This window comes from Sciurus carolinensis, chromosome 9 (genome assembly GCF_902686445.1).
Source record: "Sciurus carolinensis chromosome 9, mSciCar1.2, whole genome shotgun sequence".
Taxonomy (NCBI): Eukaryota; Metazoa; Chordata; class Mammalia; order Rodentia; family Sciuridae; genus Sciurus; species Sciurus carolinensis.
Window position 1 is genome coordinate 87,906,666 of NC_062221.1, and position 20,729 is coordinate 87,927,394.

The 20,729-nt window shown below is 33.1% G+C and overlaps 1 protein-coding gene across 7 annotated transcripts in view; it reads left to right on the forward strand.

Moving 5' to 3' along the window:
- Positions 1–20,729, forward strand: part of Cblb (Cbl proto-oncogene B) — a 207,414-nt gene that overhangs the window by 163,241 nt on the left and 23,444 nt on the right. For 5 of the 7 annotated variants that reach the window (XM_047563577.1, XM_047563572.1, XM_047563576.1 and 2 more), the window contains exons 13-17: positions 2,366–2,460; positions 11,083–11,229; positions 14,170–14,267; positions 14,384–14,515; positions 17,378–17,518. In XM_047563577.1, the coding sequence (XP_047419533.1) occupies positions 2,366–2,460; positions 11,083–11,229; positions 14,170–14,267; positions 14,384–14,515; positions 17,378–17,518 (613 nt within the window). The remainder of the gene's footprint in view (positions 1–2,365; positions 2,461–11,082; positions 11,230–14,169; positions 14,268–14,383; positions 14,516–17,377; positions 17,519–20,729) is intronic. The other 2 variants (XM_047563578.1, XM_047563579.1) reach the window with 1 other exon arrangement.

Consider the following 20,729-nt stretch of genomic DNA (forward strand, 5'->3'; position numbering starts at 1 on the left):
CCACTGAGCTGCTTTCAGCTACATTAAAGGAAAGCCATTTCATTGGTTCGTGCCTCTATTAATAAGGTCAGTTAAGCCAATCAAGTCGGTATTCATTTAATCCCTACTATGTGTACAGAACCTAAAGAAATAAAATAAATTCAGAAGAGTCTGTTCTGAATGAAACTCAGCGTAGCATGAATTCTTTGCCACAAAACATAAATATACAAAGAATAAGAAAATATCAGCACATGCCAATCACCAAATGAATTGGTTCAGAAAAAACACTGTGACATTTCAAAGTCAGGAGAAATTTTTAGTCACTACATATCAATAATAGTATTTCTAATGTAATTACATGAACATGATATTTGCACTTTAAAGTGTATTAATTGATTATTTCACAAAATTAGGAGCAAGTCACTTAATTACCTCAATTTATTGCCTTCCCAAAGAAAGAGTTACTTCATTAACTCTACTCTGTGGTTTTATCATTGATATACTTCACTGCCTGTTTAACTTCTCTTTATGAAGTTTAATGAGAATACATAAAAATATTTTGCAATCTCTGATTAATACATTTATTCTCTCATTTACATACTGCAACAATGAAAGCATTTTCAGTATCAACAGATGATTTGAATGTGTTGGTATTTCTTTTCAGGTATGTTCCCAATGTTTTGATCATAAAATTATATTTGGTATATTGTTAAATTGACTCTAATATAACAAACTGTCATTTTCATATGTACTTTTTATTTGATTGTCAATGAAATTTTATTATGCATGTACATGTTAGATACTTTGTTCTGAAAGTTCAAATTATTGCATGTGGAATTCACATTTAACTTTCCAGAATGCATTTTAAGTGAGAGAGCATAAAGATTTGATTGCAGAAATTTTTAGCATTATATCTACTCTAGAAGAGTTGCAAAGAGTTCAAATTAAGAATGAGTACAAATGTCCGTAATTATAATGAGCATTTGTGGTTTGATATATGATTGGTCAGTTAAAAGGCATTTTTTTGTGGTATAGGTTTTCATTGAACTTTGCAATGATTAATATCTGTTATAAAATTTCTTCTATTAAATTTCAGGAAACTTTGCCATGTTCTGTTATTTGGCCCATAGTCAAAACACCCATGATAAAATCACATTATTTAAATAGATGTATTTTGTCATGCTGTAACTACAGTATATGGAATCTAATGAGGGAGATTTCAAAAACCAGAAATTGGAAAGAAAGCTTGGACCTGGTTTTTAGAATGAAAAACCTTAATGCTATAATGTTAGATTTTATAATTTGGAAATGCAAGCACTGATATATTTCAAATATGTTCATTTAACTTGTTGCCTTTCTTATTTTTAGTTGATAAGTAAGGTATGGTTTTTTTCAGTTTTGAATTTTAAAGCTTCAACACTACTTTAGAAATAGGAGGGAGGGAAAAGTTACAGCTAGATCCTTGATTGAATTACCTTGGGCTCTTCAAGTTATATTACATTCTTTTTGCCCCACTCTTGGTCTGCCTTATATACATATGAACTAATAAGAGTTTACAAAAGAGATCTGTGATAAAAATCTGATTATTACTTACAAATTTTATATGTTTAATCTTTTCTCATGATAATGTCTTTGTGAAATCATTTTTCTCCTGTAAAAGGCAACTTAAAGTTGCTGTAATTTCAAGTTGTTAGAGTAGCAAAGAGCAGTTGTTCTGACAATTCCTATAATATGTACCTGAGAAACCTGGAAATCAGAATTTCCTAATTGGAGTAATGATTTCCTAGCTCTCCGTGGTACCTATGAATAAGTTAATAGCTGTGGCTTGGGCCCATAGACTGAAAATTACCTTTAAATTTGCCTAGGCTTTGAATGCCAAAACAGATCTCTAGTTACTATTACCTCTGCAGCCTTGACCTTGACAGAACAAAGACATTTCTGATTATGCTCAGGGACCATTGTACCAGGAAGTTTGAGACTGTTTTGTTGATTAGACACGTATCAATCAGAACACTTTATTTGGAAGAAAATGAAATAAGAATTGCACAAATGCTGCTTTGTTCTTCACCCAATCCCTGGCTCGTCAATAGAAGTTGATCATATTTGAGAAATTTTACTATTTACCTTTTTATTTGACCATCTATATTTATGAATTACATAAATTTATAATATTCCCTCTCAGTTATGCATAAGAATCATCTCTTTCTCTTTTTTAATTAATCTGCTACTACTTTGGGTAGTGGTGAATCATCACTGCGATGCTACTGATTACATTATTATATTTCATAAGTTTAAACAAATGGACATTATATAATCTTCCAAAGTTCTAAGATATATTCTAGTTTTAAGTTCTTCTAGTAGTTAAAACCATCTGATTTCTTTCCAGGTCTTTTCCAATGGTCACCTTGGAAGTGAAGAATATGATGTTCCACCTCGGCTTTCTCCTCCTCCTCCAGTTACTACCCTTCTCCCCAGCATAAAGTGAGTTGTATTGAATTTGGAGATCATTTATCCATGCATATAAAGACAGTATAATTGCGGTTTTCAGGTTCTCAGTACTTGACAAATAGGAATCAATAAGGGAATAAAAGATCCAATTTCAGTTATAAACTCAAGTACCAGATATCAAGATCCTTCCCAGTTCTTTGCCGGCAACTGAGTTTCATCTTCTATAGGTTTATCTAATCTCTTGAGATTGTGCATAGGGAAATGGGGCCAGAAAGCTACTACATCCTGCATCCAAAAAGAGAAACAGGGAGAGCAGTACAGGGAACCCGATCTTTCAGTTTCTCTCTCTTCCTCTGAGGTGTCACATTTTGTCAGCACTATGTAGTTTGACATCAGAAAGTCTCCATTTCCTCCAAGTTCCATGTTTCTCAGGTCAACTGTCCCTAAGTCCTGCTGAGTTTTCTTCTGGAGTTTTTCTGTATTCCGCTAATCTTCCCATTTCCTGCGTTTGCGTGGCTGGAGCCTCCTATCTGATCATCACATATCATCTCAGAATTAGCATCAGTGGATTTAGAGCTAGAAAATGAGTTTACCTGGGTGTCTAATTTGAAAAAATGGGGACATAGAGGCACACTGAACATTAAAGTGATATGTCCCCAGGTTAAATCAGGTTAAAGCCAAGCGCCTAGTTCTTTCTCCTGCTGTTTTGTTCACTGCAGCTGATGTCATTTAATTCTGCTTTCCTCAGATCTTTGTCCCACATCAAAACTACCACCACTTCTTCCTCTTTTCTCCCAAACTATCTCTATGTTCTTCTGCTATGTAAGATGCTACAGAATTTTATCCAACTAAAATGTTTTCCAGCAATTCCTAACATTTGCCTTATAATTATGTCTGTGTAATTTTTTTTTGGCTTTGTGAGTTTTTTATTCTGTTACCTTCTGTGCTGTATCTTTCCAGAAACTTCATCCTACATGTCCTTGTCAGGCTCTATTTCTGTATGACAATTTCTGTGACTACTTCTGTTTAATGATTAAGACTGATTTGTACTCCTTCATTTACTTGTTATACATTCAATTACATATTATGCTATATTGTTTTCTAATTTTAAAAAGATATATAAAGTTTTGAAGTCAAAACCGTTGTCTACATTCTCTAATTCTTCCCTAAGAGTTCTCAATTGCTCAGTTGATTGATTTTAAATTTATCTGCTGAGGCCCTCATTTCTAATTGAAAATCTTAACTTCTTAACTCCTTTCCTCTGTAGGTCACTGAACACCCACTACATAGATGAAAAGAAGGATAAGCTAAATCTCAGCCCCCAAGATATTTGCACTGTACTTTAGAAAATAAAATTAACATATGTGTAATCGCCAGAAAACATTCTGCACTAAATGAAGTAATACTAACTTGTTAGTTTCATAGAGTTTGAAGGAGAGTCTGTTATAAGCTTTGTATGTCAAAGATGTATCCTAGAGGGTACAGTAATGTCCAGAGTCATGGGGAATGACACAGTTGGATAAGGTAGTGTGTGAAGGAAAGCATGAGTGTAAACTTGAGAGCATTCAGGGGACTCTGGGAAGCAACTTATTAGACCATTCTTCAATGGGAACTTTCCTTGGAACTGCCCCATATTTCTCAGACATGGGAGCATAAATAGTTACACATGTTCTGTGTAGGGGACTGAAAATCAATGAGTACACATGATGATATTCTAGCCCCCAATGAAGTCTGCATATATGTTTATGTAGTAAAGCATCTATACTTAGTTATCTCTGTTAATTCAAACAACTCCAGAAAATGAAGGACATGAAATCTTCAAGTAAACTTTTACATTGCTTATTAAATTCATATTGCCAAGTGTAATGAGAAGTAGAGGTTGCAGTTTGCTTCATTAGTACTTAATATTGTACCTGTTTCTCCTGTAAGTAAAGTAAAAACAGCAAAATCAGAGTACAGTATAATTTACTGGTATTTTTCTAATACTTCAGTTCATAAGATCAGTCATACCATTATGCTTTCTCCCTATTTATTCTTGATATTTTCCTCAAAAACAGTTCAATTGTTTTAACTAGAGAAGTATTTTAACAATGTATATGTAATAGCACATTAGTGTTCTATTTTGCATGCTGCAAGTTAGCCATAATTAGTAATAAATGTGTTAGATTTTAATGGCACACTTATTTTTCCCCTTTTTGTTTCTGACTTTTTGTTTCTGCAGTTGATCATTGCAGGAACTATGTAAATTATATAAAAGAAACAACACATATGCATATCATATATATCAATGTCCAAAGTTATCATTTTGACAGTTTTAAATTTAGATATTTTAGCACCATTTAGATAATATTGTAGAGATAATTTTATGCCCTCCTTTGTCACAAACATTAGTATAATTGTAAACATTTTTCTTAATTGTTTATGCACTGTTTATTATGAAACCAGCATGGGATTCTGAAGTAAAGAGTAGAATAAAATCAGATTGTTTTCTGGACTTTGCTATAGTATAAAGTATTTGTCTTTGAAGAAGTTCAAGTTCTCTGGACCTCACTTTCTCTATCTGATTAATGAGAGGATCAGTTTAACTTAAATAATCTCTCAAACCCTTTTGAGAGGCCACTTCTTAGGTTTTACACAATATGCTTTTTAAGTTTTATTAATAGCACTAATTATGTAGAAATTTTGGAAGCATGAGTGTTCATTTATACTTGGGTAGTCATAACCTATTCCTGAAACCAGTATAAGTTGGATTAATGGCTACCAATAATATTATTATTAATGTTATTTTAATATTATTATAACATTGGATGTCATCATCATCATCATCTGTCAGCTTTGGCTTCATTAGAGTGTACAACCAGAGTACAAATATATTCTTGGAGGACCATAGAGCAGAAAGTCTTAGCAAAATATCACATACTGAAATAGGGATGTTGGGTTGGACATTCAGGTACCCAATGCTGTGTTAGTGTGTTTTTCAACATCAGACTGATGCAAAATCTTTTTCACTTATCCCACATGGTGAAAATCTCAAGGTTAAATTCAGTAATATCAAAGCTAGCATTTAGCGTTTAATTTATACTACATTGATTAATATTTATTGAAGTGTATTTGTTAAATATTTGATACTGTTATTCTGATCTCCATTTACTTAAGGGTAGAGGATAATCTGTGCTAAGGTTTCCTTTCTGGCTAAAGTTCATCTTTGTAATTATATGACTTGCTGAGGCAATTTATGTTGATACCTACAGTAATGTAGAATTTATTTCTAAAAAAAATTGTTGTAAAAGTGAACAGAAATTGTAATTGTTTTATAGATATTCCTAATTTTCTGAAATAATGTTTTTTCTTAATGGTTTCTATTTAATAACATCATTGACACAGCTATAAATATGAAGTTTTAAGTAAATGCTTTAAACGTGTAATATTTAATTTTTAGAGGAAGAATAAAAATCATATGGATTATTTTTACTTTGTATTTCATATTGTGTGTTTACTAATTTATATTTATGTTGAAATAATTGGATTTTTTAAATTAAACTAAATGAAACTAAAGAGTTAAATTATTTTTTTTATTGGGCATTATAAACTGGCAGATTAACAGACATTATTAAATTAATACTGAAGTAATTAGTTCTAGATAATGTTCTAGAGTACTGAGGAATATCATTTCTTTTTATGTATTTTTTATTCTGATTTGTTGTACATGACAGTAGAATGCATTTATACATTTTGATAGATTATACATAAATGGAGTGTTTATAAGAATATTTTTCTTGTGTCTTGTCATTTAGAACTAGACCTTTTGTACTTCTGGCATATTATAAGTTTTCAAGTATCTGTGAATCAGTATTATTTGGTTTGTATTTTTGTAAAAAATTTTTTTGTTATTAAAGATGGTATTATCGATTGTTGTTATGCTTTTTATAAACAGATAAGCTACTGATGTTTTAGGATCCATGAACACAGAATCCAAATTTTGTCTCGATATTCTGTTTTCATCTAGTTACTATACTGACTGGAGATTCACTAAGAACAAGATAAAATCCTCTTTGGAATTTATGGTCTCATTAAGGAGAACAGAAAGTAAACAAATAACTATATTGTATCTTGCCAGCTAGTGGTGAGTCCTGGGAGGACAAATAAGCAGAGGGAGGTAAATAATGAGAGAGTTTTTGCTTTCAATGAGGTCCTAAAGAAAGAACCCCCCAAAAGCAAGGGAACTGTTGCCAGGTATTCCAAATGTGTGAGGTGTTGACATAGGACAGAACACAAGTGCAAAGCGACTTCGGGTGTTTTTCTAGTTTCTAGTCAATGAAATTGCTTATAATTAAACCTCATCTTAAAACTTAATGGTAAGCCACACTGACTTTTCTCAATATAATGAAGAACCTTCAAAATTAGCATATATATTTAACTCACTCTAATATTTTGAGGCAATGATTTATATGTGGCAGTCATGCAATAATCATTTCAGATATTGCTCTATTTTGTTTTACCTCTTTTCTGGGTTATGATCTCTCTGAGTTAGGCATATTTCCTTGTTTGGATTGGAATAGTGTAGCACAAGAAATGTGGAATGATGTTTATGACATGCTCTCAAGATTCTAATAAAAAATATTTTTATCACCTTACCTTCAGATATTATTGAGAAAAAAGATTCATATATTTAGAAAATAAGCCAAACAGTATCACAATTTCTGAACTAGAAATGATTGATCTTTTTTTGCCTACTGGCTTGCTCATATTTATTTCTCTAATAGCCATTCATTATTTTTGTCTAAAAAGCTTGTAAGTCCTCAGGTACTTGCATACCATTCGAAACTTTAGTGAACTCAAGGACCCTTAAACATTTTGCAATTCAAAACAGAAGTAGAAGACTAACATAGTATAGTCTATAGAAAACACAACATCAATGAATGGACATATACTAAATACACATTATGGAAAGATTAATTGAGGTTCAAAGAAATCGTTGAGTTTATAGATCAGTGTAATAGGAGTTTCACATATGCATAATAAATGAATGCTTATGCTTATTTCTTTTTCTGGGAAAGTGATGGAATAATTGAGGTGGCAGAATTTATACAATTTAGAAAAGAAAACTACTTGGAAATGATGATGTTCAAGATATAAATTACAAGGGTTCAAGCTGATAGGAGATTCAGAAGTTCACCCCTCATCAGATGATATGCCTCACCCCAGGCATATAAAGTACCCTGGAGGAATTCATTTATGAGTGTTTAGTTTTTTTGTTTGTTTGGTTGTTGTTGTTCGTGGTGCTGGGGATCGAACCCAGGGCATTGTGCTTGCAAGGCAAACACTCTACCAACTGAGCTATCTCCCCAGCCCAAGTGTTCAGTTTTGAAATATAAGTTTCTAATTAAGTACAGCATTATAAAACATTTCCCTGTGCTGTCCTGAAAATTCATGTTTCTTGGTGTACTTCCAGTGTGCTTATGTAGACAATGAACATGTTGTGTGGAAGGTTTCAATAACCTATGCACAGTGATGAATTAAACAAAAGTGTATGTTGCAGGGAGGATGGTCTTGCATGTTTGAGAATGTGTGTTCTTATGCATTACCAGCGTCTTAACTCAGGAATGATAACCACCGTAAGAGAACACAGAAGGAATGTATGATGATGATATAAAACTAGTGAAGTATTAGATGTAAATGGCAGCATGATTTACTTGGTCTCTTTAAGTTGGGCCCATCCAAATTTGATTTGTCCTTAAAATGTTCCATGAGTTAAATAAAAAAACTGAAATTTTCCCATGTTCCATAAGTTAGAATTATTTTCTACTGCCAAAGAAATATATACATGAGGAAATACTGAATAATTATGTCTGATTGTTTTAGCACTTATTTATTTGCAAGTAAAATTGAGCCTACTTTTTTTAGTTATTGAAGGAGAAAAAAGTCCCACAGACAATTGCAATAGTAATACTGTAATTTTCTTTTTACCTTTATTTCTTTTTTTATGTGGTGCTGAGGATTGAAGCCAGTGCCTCACATGTATTAAGCAAGCACTATACCAAGGAGCCACTACCCTAGCACACAAATAGTGTGATTTTTTTACATGAACTTTGTGTTTAATATTTCATAGAAACTCCTTTATACTTTTTTACCTTTGTCTTCTGTTTCCATTTGTGGTAGAAACTGCGTTTAATTTCTCCTTTCAGATTATTCTTAATAAAAATATAATGAAAAAGTTTGCTGGATTGATAGTCTTATTAATTGACTTATTTTTAATCAAACAGAATATTATAGAAGAATTTTATATTGAAAAAATCTGAAACTTTAGAACTTTATTAAAATGGTGATAAATGGGAATATATTTTGTAATTATGCTATTTGTCATATTTATGTACAAATTCCACTTGACATGGTTTTTTTTCATTTCTAAATAGAATTCACCAAAATCCATTTAAGTTATCAATCCATGACTAGTAAGTTTTAGTAGTTAGTTCTTATTATTCCATAAAATATTAGATGAGGCTTGCTTTTCATTCTTTTGAGGAATACTTAATCAGTTGATTTGCAGCACAGGGAAAGAGTAGATGAAATTTACATACACAGAATTCTCTATCATTAAAGAAAATATAAAATTAGCTAAAACGGGTGTTATTTTACAAATTGTCCATTGACTCATAATGAAATGCTTCTTTGTAAGCTATTGAATCTTTGGAAGTAACCTACAGATATTAGAACATTACTGACATTGATGTGTTTGTTGAATAGTTGATCAAAATATTTCCTTTTCCTTTTGTGCAGTATATGCTTGAGTAGCATAGAAAAAATGATGCATTATGAATGAAAGTATGTAAGGACATGGAAAATATTTACATGGCATTCATTTCATTTTGTAATAGAACCTATTCTGGTCCCTGAGACAGCTGAATTGATGTCTATGTGTACAAGTACTTGTGAAAAAGTAATGTTTTAAAACCCTGCTCTAATGCCATTACTATTCTACAGCCCATGGACCTACCTGCCTCCATTTGGGAAGTAAATCTTCCAAGGTTAAACCATAGTTGGTGATTCTTGAGGTTCTTAGCTTGTGCTCTTGGTTGTGACAGCAGACCTTCCGACACTGCAACACTGTGCTTTCATCTCACCATTAACTGTCATTTAAATTCCAACCTTGCTTTAACAAATGAAAATGCAAAGATCAGTATTGAAAAATTCTTCAAAGGGTAAAAATAAACTTGATAAATCTTAGGACAGATTTTTTTTTTCTTTGATCTCCGAACTTTCTAGAGACTTAAATATATGGTTGAAACTTGAAACCCTTAGGGGCTTCAAAATATCTTCCTGTAATGAGCACAAAGAACCATCCCGCCCCCGTTTTTTTTTTTCCTGTTCTAACTACAGGTTGCGCATCACTAATGTGAAAATCTAAAATGCTCCAAAATGCAAAACTTCTTGAGCATGATATTAAGAATGCTCAGCTGCAAAAGTTTTTGCAAATATTCCAAAAAAAAAAAAAAATCTCAGAACACTTCTGGTTCTGAGCATTTCAGGAAATGTAAGGGATACTTAACCTGTGGTAAGAAGTAGTCAAATGAAAATTCATCCTAGGCTTCATAGTTTTGTGTACCAAAGGCCTCTTGCTCCCTCTACAGAAGGTGCTGCAAAATTGCGGTCCCTTGTTGGTTTGGGAGTTTTTTGGTTCATTCTTTCCATTTCTTTCTTCATTCCTCCCTCTCCTTCTTCTCTTTTTTCTTTCTTGGTAGAGAGTTTATCATGAGGTCCATTATGATCAACAAAAAAGATATAGACCCATATGTATTACCATTGTCTTATGCTTGGCAAGATTGGGTTTGTGCTTTTCTCCTTAAATATTTTTCTGTGGCACCAAAAAAGGTTAGATTAAACTTCATTAGCAACAGTTATGGAAAATAATACTTTTTGTTTGTTTGTTTGTTTTACTTACCCAAAAGGATAAGTAAAATGCTTGCAATTTTCTTTTGGTATTAGATACTTAATCATTTTAGTTCTCTTTTATTTAACCAGGGAAATCAAGTTAGTAATGTGTTCCAAAGCCTTAACAAGTTCTCTTATTATCTGGTTCTAATTATTCCATTCATTTTTAGTTCTTAGTTGTTGGTAGTAGTCAAAAAAAAAAAAAAAACCTGTAGCTTGAATTATTTTACAGGGGAGTTTAGTTTCATTGAATTAACTGGATTTTCTTCAACTACAGAGAATATTCACAAGAGACAAAGTTTGACTCTTCTAAGGAGACTTCAGTAACATATAAAACTATGATACATATATTTTTGTCATCTTACCCATTTTAGTTAAAATGGGACAAAATGTTAATATTTTAATAGCTTTGGTTTGAATATTTTGTGCATTTTCTCTTATAACTCCAAGATTTTCTCCCTTATTTGACAGATTACTGTTTTTTGCTTATTGTGTCATTTAAAATTATCAAGTCTGAGAATTCTATTATCCTGGCAAGAAAGTCTTAACTAAACATTAAAAGTCCTTTGCATTTCTATTTAGTATATGAACAACTCCCCTGATGTTACTCTGTAATTGAAAAATGAATGTAAGTGACTTTGTAGCTTCTTTGATTTTATCATATCAGAGTTGATGTTTCAAATATGTATCATGCTTAAATTAGGTTCGATTTTTTTCCCTTGGTAGGTGTATTGGTCCGTTAGCAAATTCTCTTACAGAGAAAACAAGAGAACTAGGAGAGGAAGATGATGATGAATACAAGATTCCTTCATCCCATCCTGTTCCCCCGAATGCACAACCATCTCATTGTCATAATGTAAAAACTTCCATTAGGTAAGCATATGGGAAGCTTTGTACCATCTTACATCTGCATAAGCATTATCATTTGTGGGGTTCATTTTTATATCGTTGAATCACATGTTTTGAGTTAAAAATCCCTGGTTTCCTGCTCAAAGCCTCCTCTTCCTGTACACTATTTTTTTGTATGGCTTTTAAGGAGAAAACTAACATAATGGAACATTTCGTTGCCCTCTTCCAAAAAAAAAAAATTACTGTAATGTGGTTATATATTTTATGTAATTGTGATTCATGCATTTTCAATAAACTGTTTTAATGTATTTTATCAATTCCAAGCACATATAAAGAAAAATTAGTGCTTAGAAACTAATAATAAATACTATACCAACCTTCCTTAGAATTTTTCTTCAAGATGTGAAGGTCAGTATAATTCATATTTATTTCCCTTCTCAATATGCTACAACTTCTATTAACACCATGTAGAAGTGGAAAAGAAAACTAAAATTGTTTTTATTTTTTTTATCAAGTTCTATTTTACCTTCCCTTTGAATTAGATAAGACTATAAGGAATAATGGTTTTGTTGTTCCTTCTGTTGTTCATTATTCTCTCTATACTGGGAATATTCTAGATTGTTGAAGTAGCAGCCACTTTGAGGTATACAAGAATTATTAGTAATGGGTGCTGTGTATAGAAATATTGTTTGTCTGTATACATGATTTCACATGTATATAACTGAATCATTAAGCTATAGTCTAGTAGTATTTCTGTACTTTATATCTGGCACATAAAAGGTATTCAGTGATCCAATCTCATCTTTAAGACAAACTCTCTAGCTCCAGTTTCCCTTTTGTATCATTTCTGGAACTGTGCTGGGCACACACAATAGGGCTCAGATGCTGCTGGTGTCTCCTGACTGACAGGGTGGGAGAGCAGTTGAACACTAACCCTCTGAGCCATCTTCATTTAGTGTGTCATTTCCTTTTGAGGTCAAGCCAGTTGTATGAAAGCATGTAAGAGTGGAGTGTTCCCTTCTTTTCAGATGAAAACACTTAACAGTGTTTAATGCTTTTCTTCAAGTATTTCACTGAGGTAGAAAATGAAATAAAAAGGTAAGAGAAGCAAATCTTCATTTTAACCTTAGGTTTGTCTTAATAAGTGATGCTGGTTAGAATTATCAGCACTCTGCAGAATTATTAACCTGGCTTAGTAACACTCTGCATTCCAGGGCTTCATTTGTCAAAGCAAGAATCAGTGTACTTCTTGCTAATTGCTGGTGTTTAAGACAGTTGTTGATAAAATAATATCATTGAGAAGACAGAGAAATAACTGGGAGGCAATTTGTTATATCAGAAGGACCAAGTGTCTACTGATCTATTAGAGAAAAAAGTTATTCCTTCTCATCACATATGAATTGTTATAATTTTCAGTTCCTTTTGCTCTTACAAACGTGTAGTAATTTTTAAAAACTTAAATTGGATAAGCTTTTTTGGTCTTCTTGGGAGTCTTATTTTTTTCATTGTTGGAGTAGTGAGGAGTGTAATTTTAAGACATTAAATTTTAATTGTCACATCATAGTGGATGAGATTTTGGTGGCGGGCCTCCCAAATCCTGAAAATAAATTTGAATTATAACCATCATTACCATCTTTCTACCATTATAGAGAAGTAATAAATGTTGATAATTCCTAAACTTAATTGGAGTGGATTCTTTATCTAATTTCTTCTTGAAAGCTGATGGATGAAGTATCTTCTTATGTCCTCTCCAAAGTACTCTTTAAGCTTAACACTTCCTTTCCCTGTATGTTTTCCCTCTTTGGAACATCAGGAGAAGAAAATTGTCAATATGTGGAAAAAGTGAAACAGTAAATGAATAATTCAGTTCAGTTTCAGTAAAAATCCATCATTATTATGAAGATTCAATACATGATAACTATTTTTAAATGAACCATATCTGGCTCCTTAAAGAGAAGTGGCCACCGGAGAGAATAGAAATGAATTTCAGATGAAGCACTCTTGCAATATCTATTCAAATACCCACTATATCTCCTCCATTATGTATGTACTTTTACTTTGCTCTAAGAATTCAGAATAATTCAGTGGAAAGTAAAATGTAAACTTTGCTTTCTATAGCCCTTTGTTGGAAGGTTATTACACAGCTAGATGCTGAAGGCAAAAAGCACTCCTCTTTTCACTGCTGTCTTCCATGACCCAGTTTTATCCACTGTGGTCATAGTCTTAATTCCAAAAGTATGAATGCCAACTACAGACAAACTCTTGTAGTGATTATTAACTTTTATGTACAGTCAGATTAAAATACTTGCTGTATACCCAACACTCAGGTTGTTATTTTCCCGCAGGGTCAGAGAGCCAGAGTTTTGTTCACAGCACTAGTGAAGTAGTATTACAGGCTCTAGGTCTTTGAATATACTGTTGGAATTTGAATGAAATTATGGAAACTTTAATAATTTTCCTTCTTTTTATGGGCTCTAGTTTATTTCTGTTAGAAGGAAAACTCAAGATAGAGACAGAAACATATATTAAATACCATGAACAGAAAACAAAGTCAATGGAACTGATTCAGATTTTTTCTTTTTTCTCTCTTTTTTTTTTTTTTTTTTTTTTTTTTGGCCTTTGCACATGCTTCTTTTTTACAAATACCTGACCAGGTGTTGCTGAACTCTTCCAAAAAGCATGTTAATTTCACAAATGCATTTAAGGTATTGACAATTTTTGTAGCCCTTGTATTTCTTGGTTTTAGTTTAAGAGAGATTAATTGTCTTCCATAAGATATTTACTTCTGATTTTAAAAATAAAGGTATCTAGATACCAACACTGATGTTTTTTCCAGAAAAGACAGTGTATTTAGTTTCAAACTTTTATATGACCAGGAATACTAGTTCCCTGTGCCTGACCCCAGTGATTTTTAAAGGGTCTTTGAATCCTTATATGATTTTCGCCCTCCTATCTCTACTTTAGGTCTTGTGATAATGGCCATTGTATCCTGAATGGAACACATGGTACATCTTCAGAGGTGAAGAAATCAAATGTCCCTGACTTAGGCATATATTTAAAGGGTACGTATGGAATATATTCGACATTGCAATCTATATCTTAATGGTCAGAATTTAAAGGCAAAATTCCATGCCCTTACTATACTGAAAATACATTAAGGTTTTGTGTTATCCTCTAGGAGATGTTTTTGATTCAGCCTCTGATCCAGTGCCATTACCACCTGCCAGGCCTCCAACTCGGGACAATCCAAAGCATGGTTCTTCACTCAACAGGACGCCCTCTGATTATGATCTTCTCATCCCTCCATTAGGTTGAAACTTTAAAAAAATTTTAAACAACCCCCTCTCACCTCTTCTCCCCCTATCTGCATCTTCAGAATTTAGAGTTCGACATAATGCAGACTCATTGGGTTGTGAACTAGCCTGAAAATAGAATGGATTCTCTAGGTGATGGTGGCTGCCAAGTTTATGTGACCATTACTGCATTCAGATGAGTAAAGTAGTGGTATAGAAAATGGTTTTAAGTTGTGAAATTGCAGGTGATTTTTGTGACATTTAAATTTTTCTGTATCTGAACATTCTATGATGCATCACTTTTATAATCAGAGCAAGACAGTAAGCCTAGATTGTTTCAGAACTACATTCTACTATGCAATTTTTTAAAAACTTTTAAAAACAGGAAAAGTTATGATAAAAGAGCTGGCCATCAACAGTGTTTTATCAAGTTGTCTTTCTCCTAAAAACACCAGAGCCTTGTTCACCCCCTATGCCCTTGTGTTCTAGCACTTTGAAGTGATGATTTGAAGTTTTGATATTTTCTGGAAGTGTATAATTGTTAATAAATGTGAACTTATCTTTATTTTAGCATGAAATGACCCAGTCCCACTTACACTAATAAAATTATTTGTTTGTTTATAGAAAACCAAGAGTAAATCTGTTACAACTATAACACAGAGAATTTCAATTTCTTTGTGTCAAATTATAAGAATTACATATTAAAGTGTATCTGTGTGAATACAGGTGGAGGTGAATCTAGGTGTGTATTTATGTGGAAATTGGCAGTCACTGTTAATTTCATTAATAAAGGGAGAAAGCTTTCAAAATTTTAGAGGATGACATACGGCTTCAAAATAACAGTTTCACCATAATGTAAAAAATAATGGTAAGTTTCTCTGAAATGACGATTAGGCCACCAGAAATATGAAAGGAACCTTCTCTTTTCTCAGGAACATCATTAAACACTGTTTTGAATTGCACAATTGCAATGTCTTTTACTTGCGTTCCCTTTGTAGTTTGGGTCTTCATTCTCACCCACAGTGATTACAGAGCCTCCTAACTTTTTGACCCATATTGTTTTTCACCCTTCCGATTCTTCCTATACACTGTTTTTGACCTTTTACCCCAGTCTTCATGACCTAGATCAGCACTGTCCAGTAGAACTTTCTGTGGGGATGTAAAGGGTCTATATATGAGCATGTTTGGGATTGTAAAACTGAATTTTATTCTTTTAAAATTAAATAGCCATATAAGGACAATGACTGCCTAATTGGAGAATGCTGGTGTTGCAACACATCTTTTGACCTAAGCCTTCCTCTGGCTTTGCTTGTGCTTCTCATTCTTTGTTCCTACTATTCTCTGTGCTTAGAAGACCCCGTCCTTGCGTTTCCTGAATAAATGTTTTTGAACCCTCTGATATTCCAGGATTCCCGTTCTTTAGTACTTCACTATGTGCCACTTGTCTACATTTCCTCTCCTTTCTTCCAATGCATGCATCTCTCTTATGGGACAAACCATTTTTACATGTGAATCATACCATTCTGAACACTTTTCCCCTCCTTTCATGGTATATAAACTCCTTGAGACAAGAGACACAATTTTAATCTTCACATCACTCAGTTGCATAGTATGGTGTGTGATATTTTTCATGGTTAAAAAAAGATTTGAATATGACAGTGTCACCACAAAAGATTATAATAACAAAGCTTTCTCTCCCATGTCTTTAAATTTATTTATTTATTTATTTATTTATTTATTTATTTATTTATTTATTTATTTTGATATTGGGGATTGAACCTGGGGCACTTACCCACTAAGCCAGCCTTTTTTATTTCTTATTTTGCTCCAGGCCTCCCTAAGTTGCTGAGGCTGGTTTTGAACTTAGGATTCTCTTGACTCAGCCTTTGAAGTTGCTGGCATGTGCCACTGTGCCCATTTTAAATATTTTTAATTAAAAAAATACTTATGATAATCTAAGAAAGTATTCTGAATAATTTTTCAAGATAGACTCAGTGAATGGAAAAAACTCTTTTTTTCAATATGCCTTTATGTTTAAATACCTATGGATTTTATCATTGGAACCTGTAGGTGTTTACACCCTGTCTTATTCTCAGAGTATTTGAGGTAGCTTTAGAAATGCCATATAGTGCACTTCCATTTTCTTGAAGAATCAATATAAGGGAAAATATAAGTAAAGTAGTAAGGTGTAGCAGGGAAAAGTAAATAGAAATAAAACTGTATTATAATATTTTATACTTCTTAAAACTGAAAAATAAAAAGATGTAATCTTTCAGACCACAAAAGGGAAATTCATATTGAACTGTTCTTTAGAGATAGCAATTAGATTAAAAATATTTTAATCCTCTGTTCTAAGTGTATTTTCTATATTATATTATGACAGTTAATCAAATATTTGGAACATTACTTGAAATGAATTAAAATCCAGTGGAACAAACTTTATGGAATAATCTAATCTGTGGCATTAAATTATATGTGCATGGGAAGATTTTCTAATTAGAAGTTATGAACTGTTTTTGTTGCAAAGAATTGTTTTGTGGTGTGATGGATAATAATTTTTAGTTCCAAGTTCCACTTTCCTAATACTATAAAACTTCCAAAGGAACCATAAGCTATTTTATAACCTTCAGTATTGCTTTTTATAGAAAGACTTGGGAGGTTTGAAAAGTTTGCATGGGTGTATTTGAATGTGTGTATGTGTTTCCAAACACTCCCACAAAATAATTAGATCCCATTATCAAAGTCAGTGAACTGCTGGATAAACCTTGCAAGTGAAGTTATTTATAAGCAGCAAGAGAAAATCAATCATTACTTTTGCTTGACACTGTGTTTTGATTAATGAAGTTCTGCTGTTGATATTGACCTTTCTTTAAATGCAGGTGAAGATGCTTTTGATGCCCTCCCCCCATCCCTCCCACCTCCTCCACCTCCTGCGAGGCATAGTCTCATAGAGCATTCAAAACCTCCTGGCTCCAGTAGCCGGCCATCCTCAGGACAGGACCTTTTCCTTCTTCCTTCAGGTAAGAGGGAAGAAAGCCAAAGAAAACTTTTCACTTAAAGTAAAAGTATTTCTAAGATTATACTATAAAATTTATGTTATTGATTCGAAGCCTCTACCACCCAAGCAGAAAAGCTTCTTGGTGGTGAGAGTAGCAACTGAATAGTTTTGTCAGTTGATTCAATGCCAAAAAGTACAAAGATGGCAAGAACAATAAGGTGTCATAGGATTTACAAATAGTGCTATAGAGTTCATCCAATATAAATAACACTTTTATTTATTTGGCTTGCAAAAGACACCTTTAGCCAGGCATGGTGGCTGTATTTCTAGCAACTTGGAATGCTGAGGCAGGATCATTGCAAGTTTGACACCAACCTCAGCAACTTACTGAGACCCTGTCTCAAAATAAAAAATGAAAAGAGCTGGGGAGGTAGCTCAGTGTTAAAGCACCCTTGGGTTCAATCCCTATTCCAAAAAAATGAAAAAAAGGCATCCCTAAAAATTAGAATGACTTAGTGGTTCAGCTAATCGAGGACTGAAAATTTAAGCTCTCTGCTCCCTATTTCCAACATAATGTGCTTTTTTTTCCCTAAGAGTCTCAAAATTTTACAAGATATTCTTAATGTGACAATTTTATTCAAAACATAAGATTTTGGTTTATTACAGTGTTATCACATGAATCAGTAAGTTTTTTCGAATATCTGCATTTTATTTTGTTGATATTTTTAATGTTTCAGTGTATCTGCTCAAATTATTGGTCTTCGAGAAAACTAATACATTTTATCTATATATTTAAATTTCTGAAGTTAATAGTAGAAATGAAAATGAAGAGACTTAATAAACTATCTGCTTGCATTAATCAGAATTATTGGGAAAAAGAAAATAATATGCATACATTCACTTATGTTGGATCTGCTGGTATTACCTATTAGTAATTCCGTGATCTGTGCTCTGAAATGTTTGCCTCCTGGATTGGTTTGGTAAAATGTTAGATAAATCTTGAAAGCTTTTTTTAAAGTTCTCAGTTTATTCTTCAGTTACTACCTGTACACCTCAATGAGAAAAGTGGTTTCATTTTTCATTAGTAAATATTTAGTCATCCACTGTTTCATCCCTGTGTCAGATGTCTCCGGCCTTCAGGTAGCCTACAGATTCAGTGGATGCTCCCGAAGAGCAAGTGACCTAAGCCTTCTGGACCAGGCAGAAAATATGGTCAAATGCTTAGTCTTTTACTCATGTAGCTATGTAAACACACTGATACATTTTGCTACTTTTTTTCACTTAATCAGATCTTTTTTCTAATACATGGACTTTAACTAACATCATATTGTCATTCTAAATCTTAGTTAAGCATTTATGAAACTTAAGTTAGTTCTACATAGTCTAGTTGGGTTCCTACAACATATCAATCACCTTTCCTAGATGTGACTTAAGCCCCAGTAGATGAAGTTCAGTGTTGTTTCTTTTAAAGTAAAGCTTTGCAGAAACTAAAACACTTTGTATAAATAAGCACTTTGACCTGTATCAGAAGAATTAATTGTAAAATATTTTACCTCTTTGTCTTAATTACAATGTTCATTGCCTTTTTATATAAAATCTTCATAAACCACATCTCAAGATTAATCACTAAAATAAATTAGTACATCAACCAGGCATGGTGGTACACACCTGTAATCCTAGCAGCTCAGGAGGCTAAGGGAGGATGATTACAAGCTGAAAGCTAGCTTCGGCAACTTAGTGCAGCCCTAAGCAACTTAGTGAGACCCTGCCTCAAAATAAAAAATAAAAAGGACTGGAGGTGTCACTCAGTGGGTAAGTGTCCTTGGGTTCAATCCCTGGTACCAAAATGTTATTTTAAAATAAATAAATAAATACATAAATATGTAAAATACTTCAAATTGAAAATGCCTCCTGTATTTAATAAAATGAGGGTTATATAAATCATTTTATTTGTAGATTTGCCTGTTTTGCTTTTGCTTGACTGCCTGGGAGCTCATCAGCAGTCATGCCCAACCTAGAGCATGAGACTCACATGGGAACACAGTGGTGGTATCACTTGAACGTTTTGATTCTTTTGTCCCCATCTTATGTATGGAAGTATACTGATTGTATTCCCAAGAATGATAACATTCCTGATATTCATACTTCTCAGAAAAATACTGAAACTTTTTTCCCTTTTTCAATCTTTTATATCATTAACATGACAATTTTTAGTCTATACCAGATCCTTCGTGACCTCCATTGTGACAAGTTTTTATTCAGTTTAAAACCACATATATCAATTTCTCCTCTTTTTCAGAGAGGATTATTTTTTGTTATTTTACACAGTGTCACAGAAAATAAAGGTTTCTTTTGGCAATGAGTATCATTTTGCAAAGTATATAAGAAATTGTACTAACTAAAGAAAGTGTAAGAGTCTTGGCAGCAGTTTTTCACCTAAGAATTGAGTGTAGTGAAAGAATTCTCTGTGGTTGCTGAAGCTCAGAGGTCTGTAGTTTCAGAATCATAAGAGGTCAACAAAGGTTATTGCCAATCTTAAACCTAGGTAAATTTTACTCCTGTGGTTTTCACTGCTCAATCTGCGCAGTCATGGTCCAGTATAATGATAAATGTTTTCTAAGAATTATTGAGATTTGATTTGCTTGAGAAAATAGTTTTCCCTAATTAAAGGCACAGGATAGTTGCCTTACAAACAGAGGTTGGGTTTTCTTAATGATACATTAATCTTCCTAATCACGCCCACTTCCTTGTCCAGCATTCAGTTTCCTTCACAATAGAGTTGAGTCCAGCTTTCCAGCCTTTTCTAGAGTTTGCAGTTCTCCGATTCCAGTTGTTCCTCCATTGGCACCCATGGCTCCCTCAGGATCAAGGAGGGGAAGTCAAGTGGGGGAATGACTCTGGTTCTTCTTTTATCTGTTTTCTATTTTAGACATTACAAGATTTCTTTTGGCAAAGTAGTAGTGCCCCCTGCTCTATATGAACCATCTATTCTGGACAGGCCAGTCATACCTTAACAAAGCCTAGAGTCCTCTACAAAAACCTCATAATGTTCTATATCCAAACCTAAGACTCCTACTAGGAAGGATGTGTGTACTTTCTTCTGTGTGATTGAAAACATTCCTTTGTGCTGGTAGGTTGGAACAGGTGCCCTTCCTGCTACTTTATGCGAGAGCCTTGTGCTCGAGGAGTAAAGCAAGGCCAGTTGTTAAGTCTTGCTCACACCCTTTACCCAG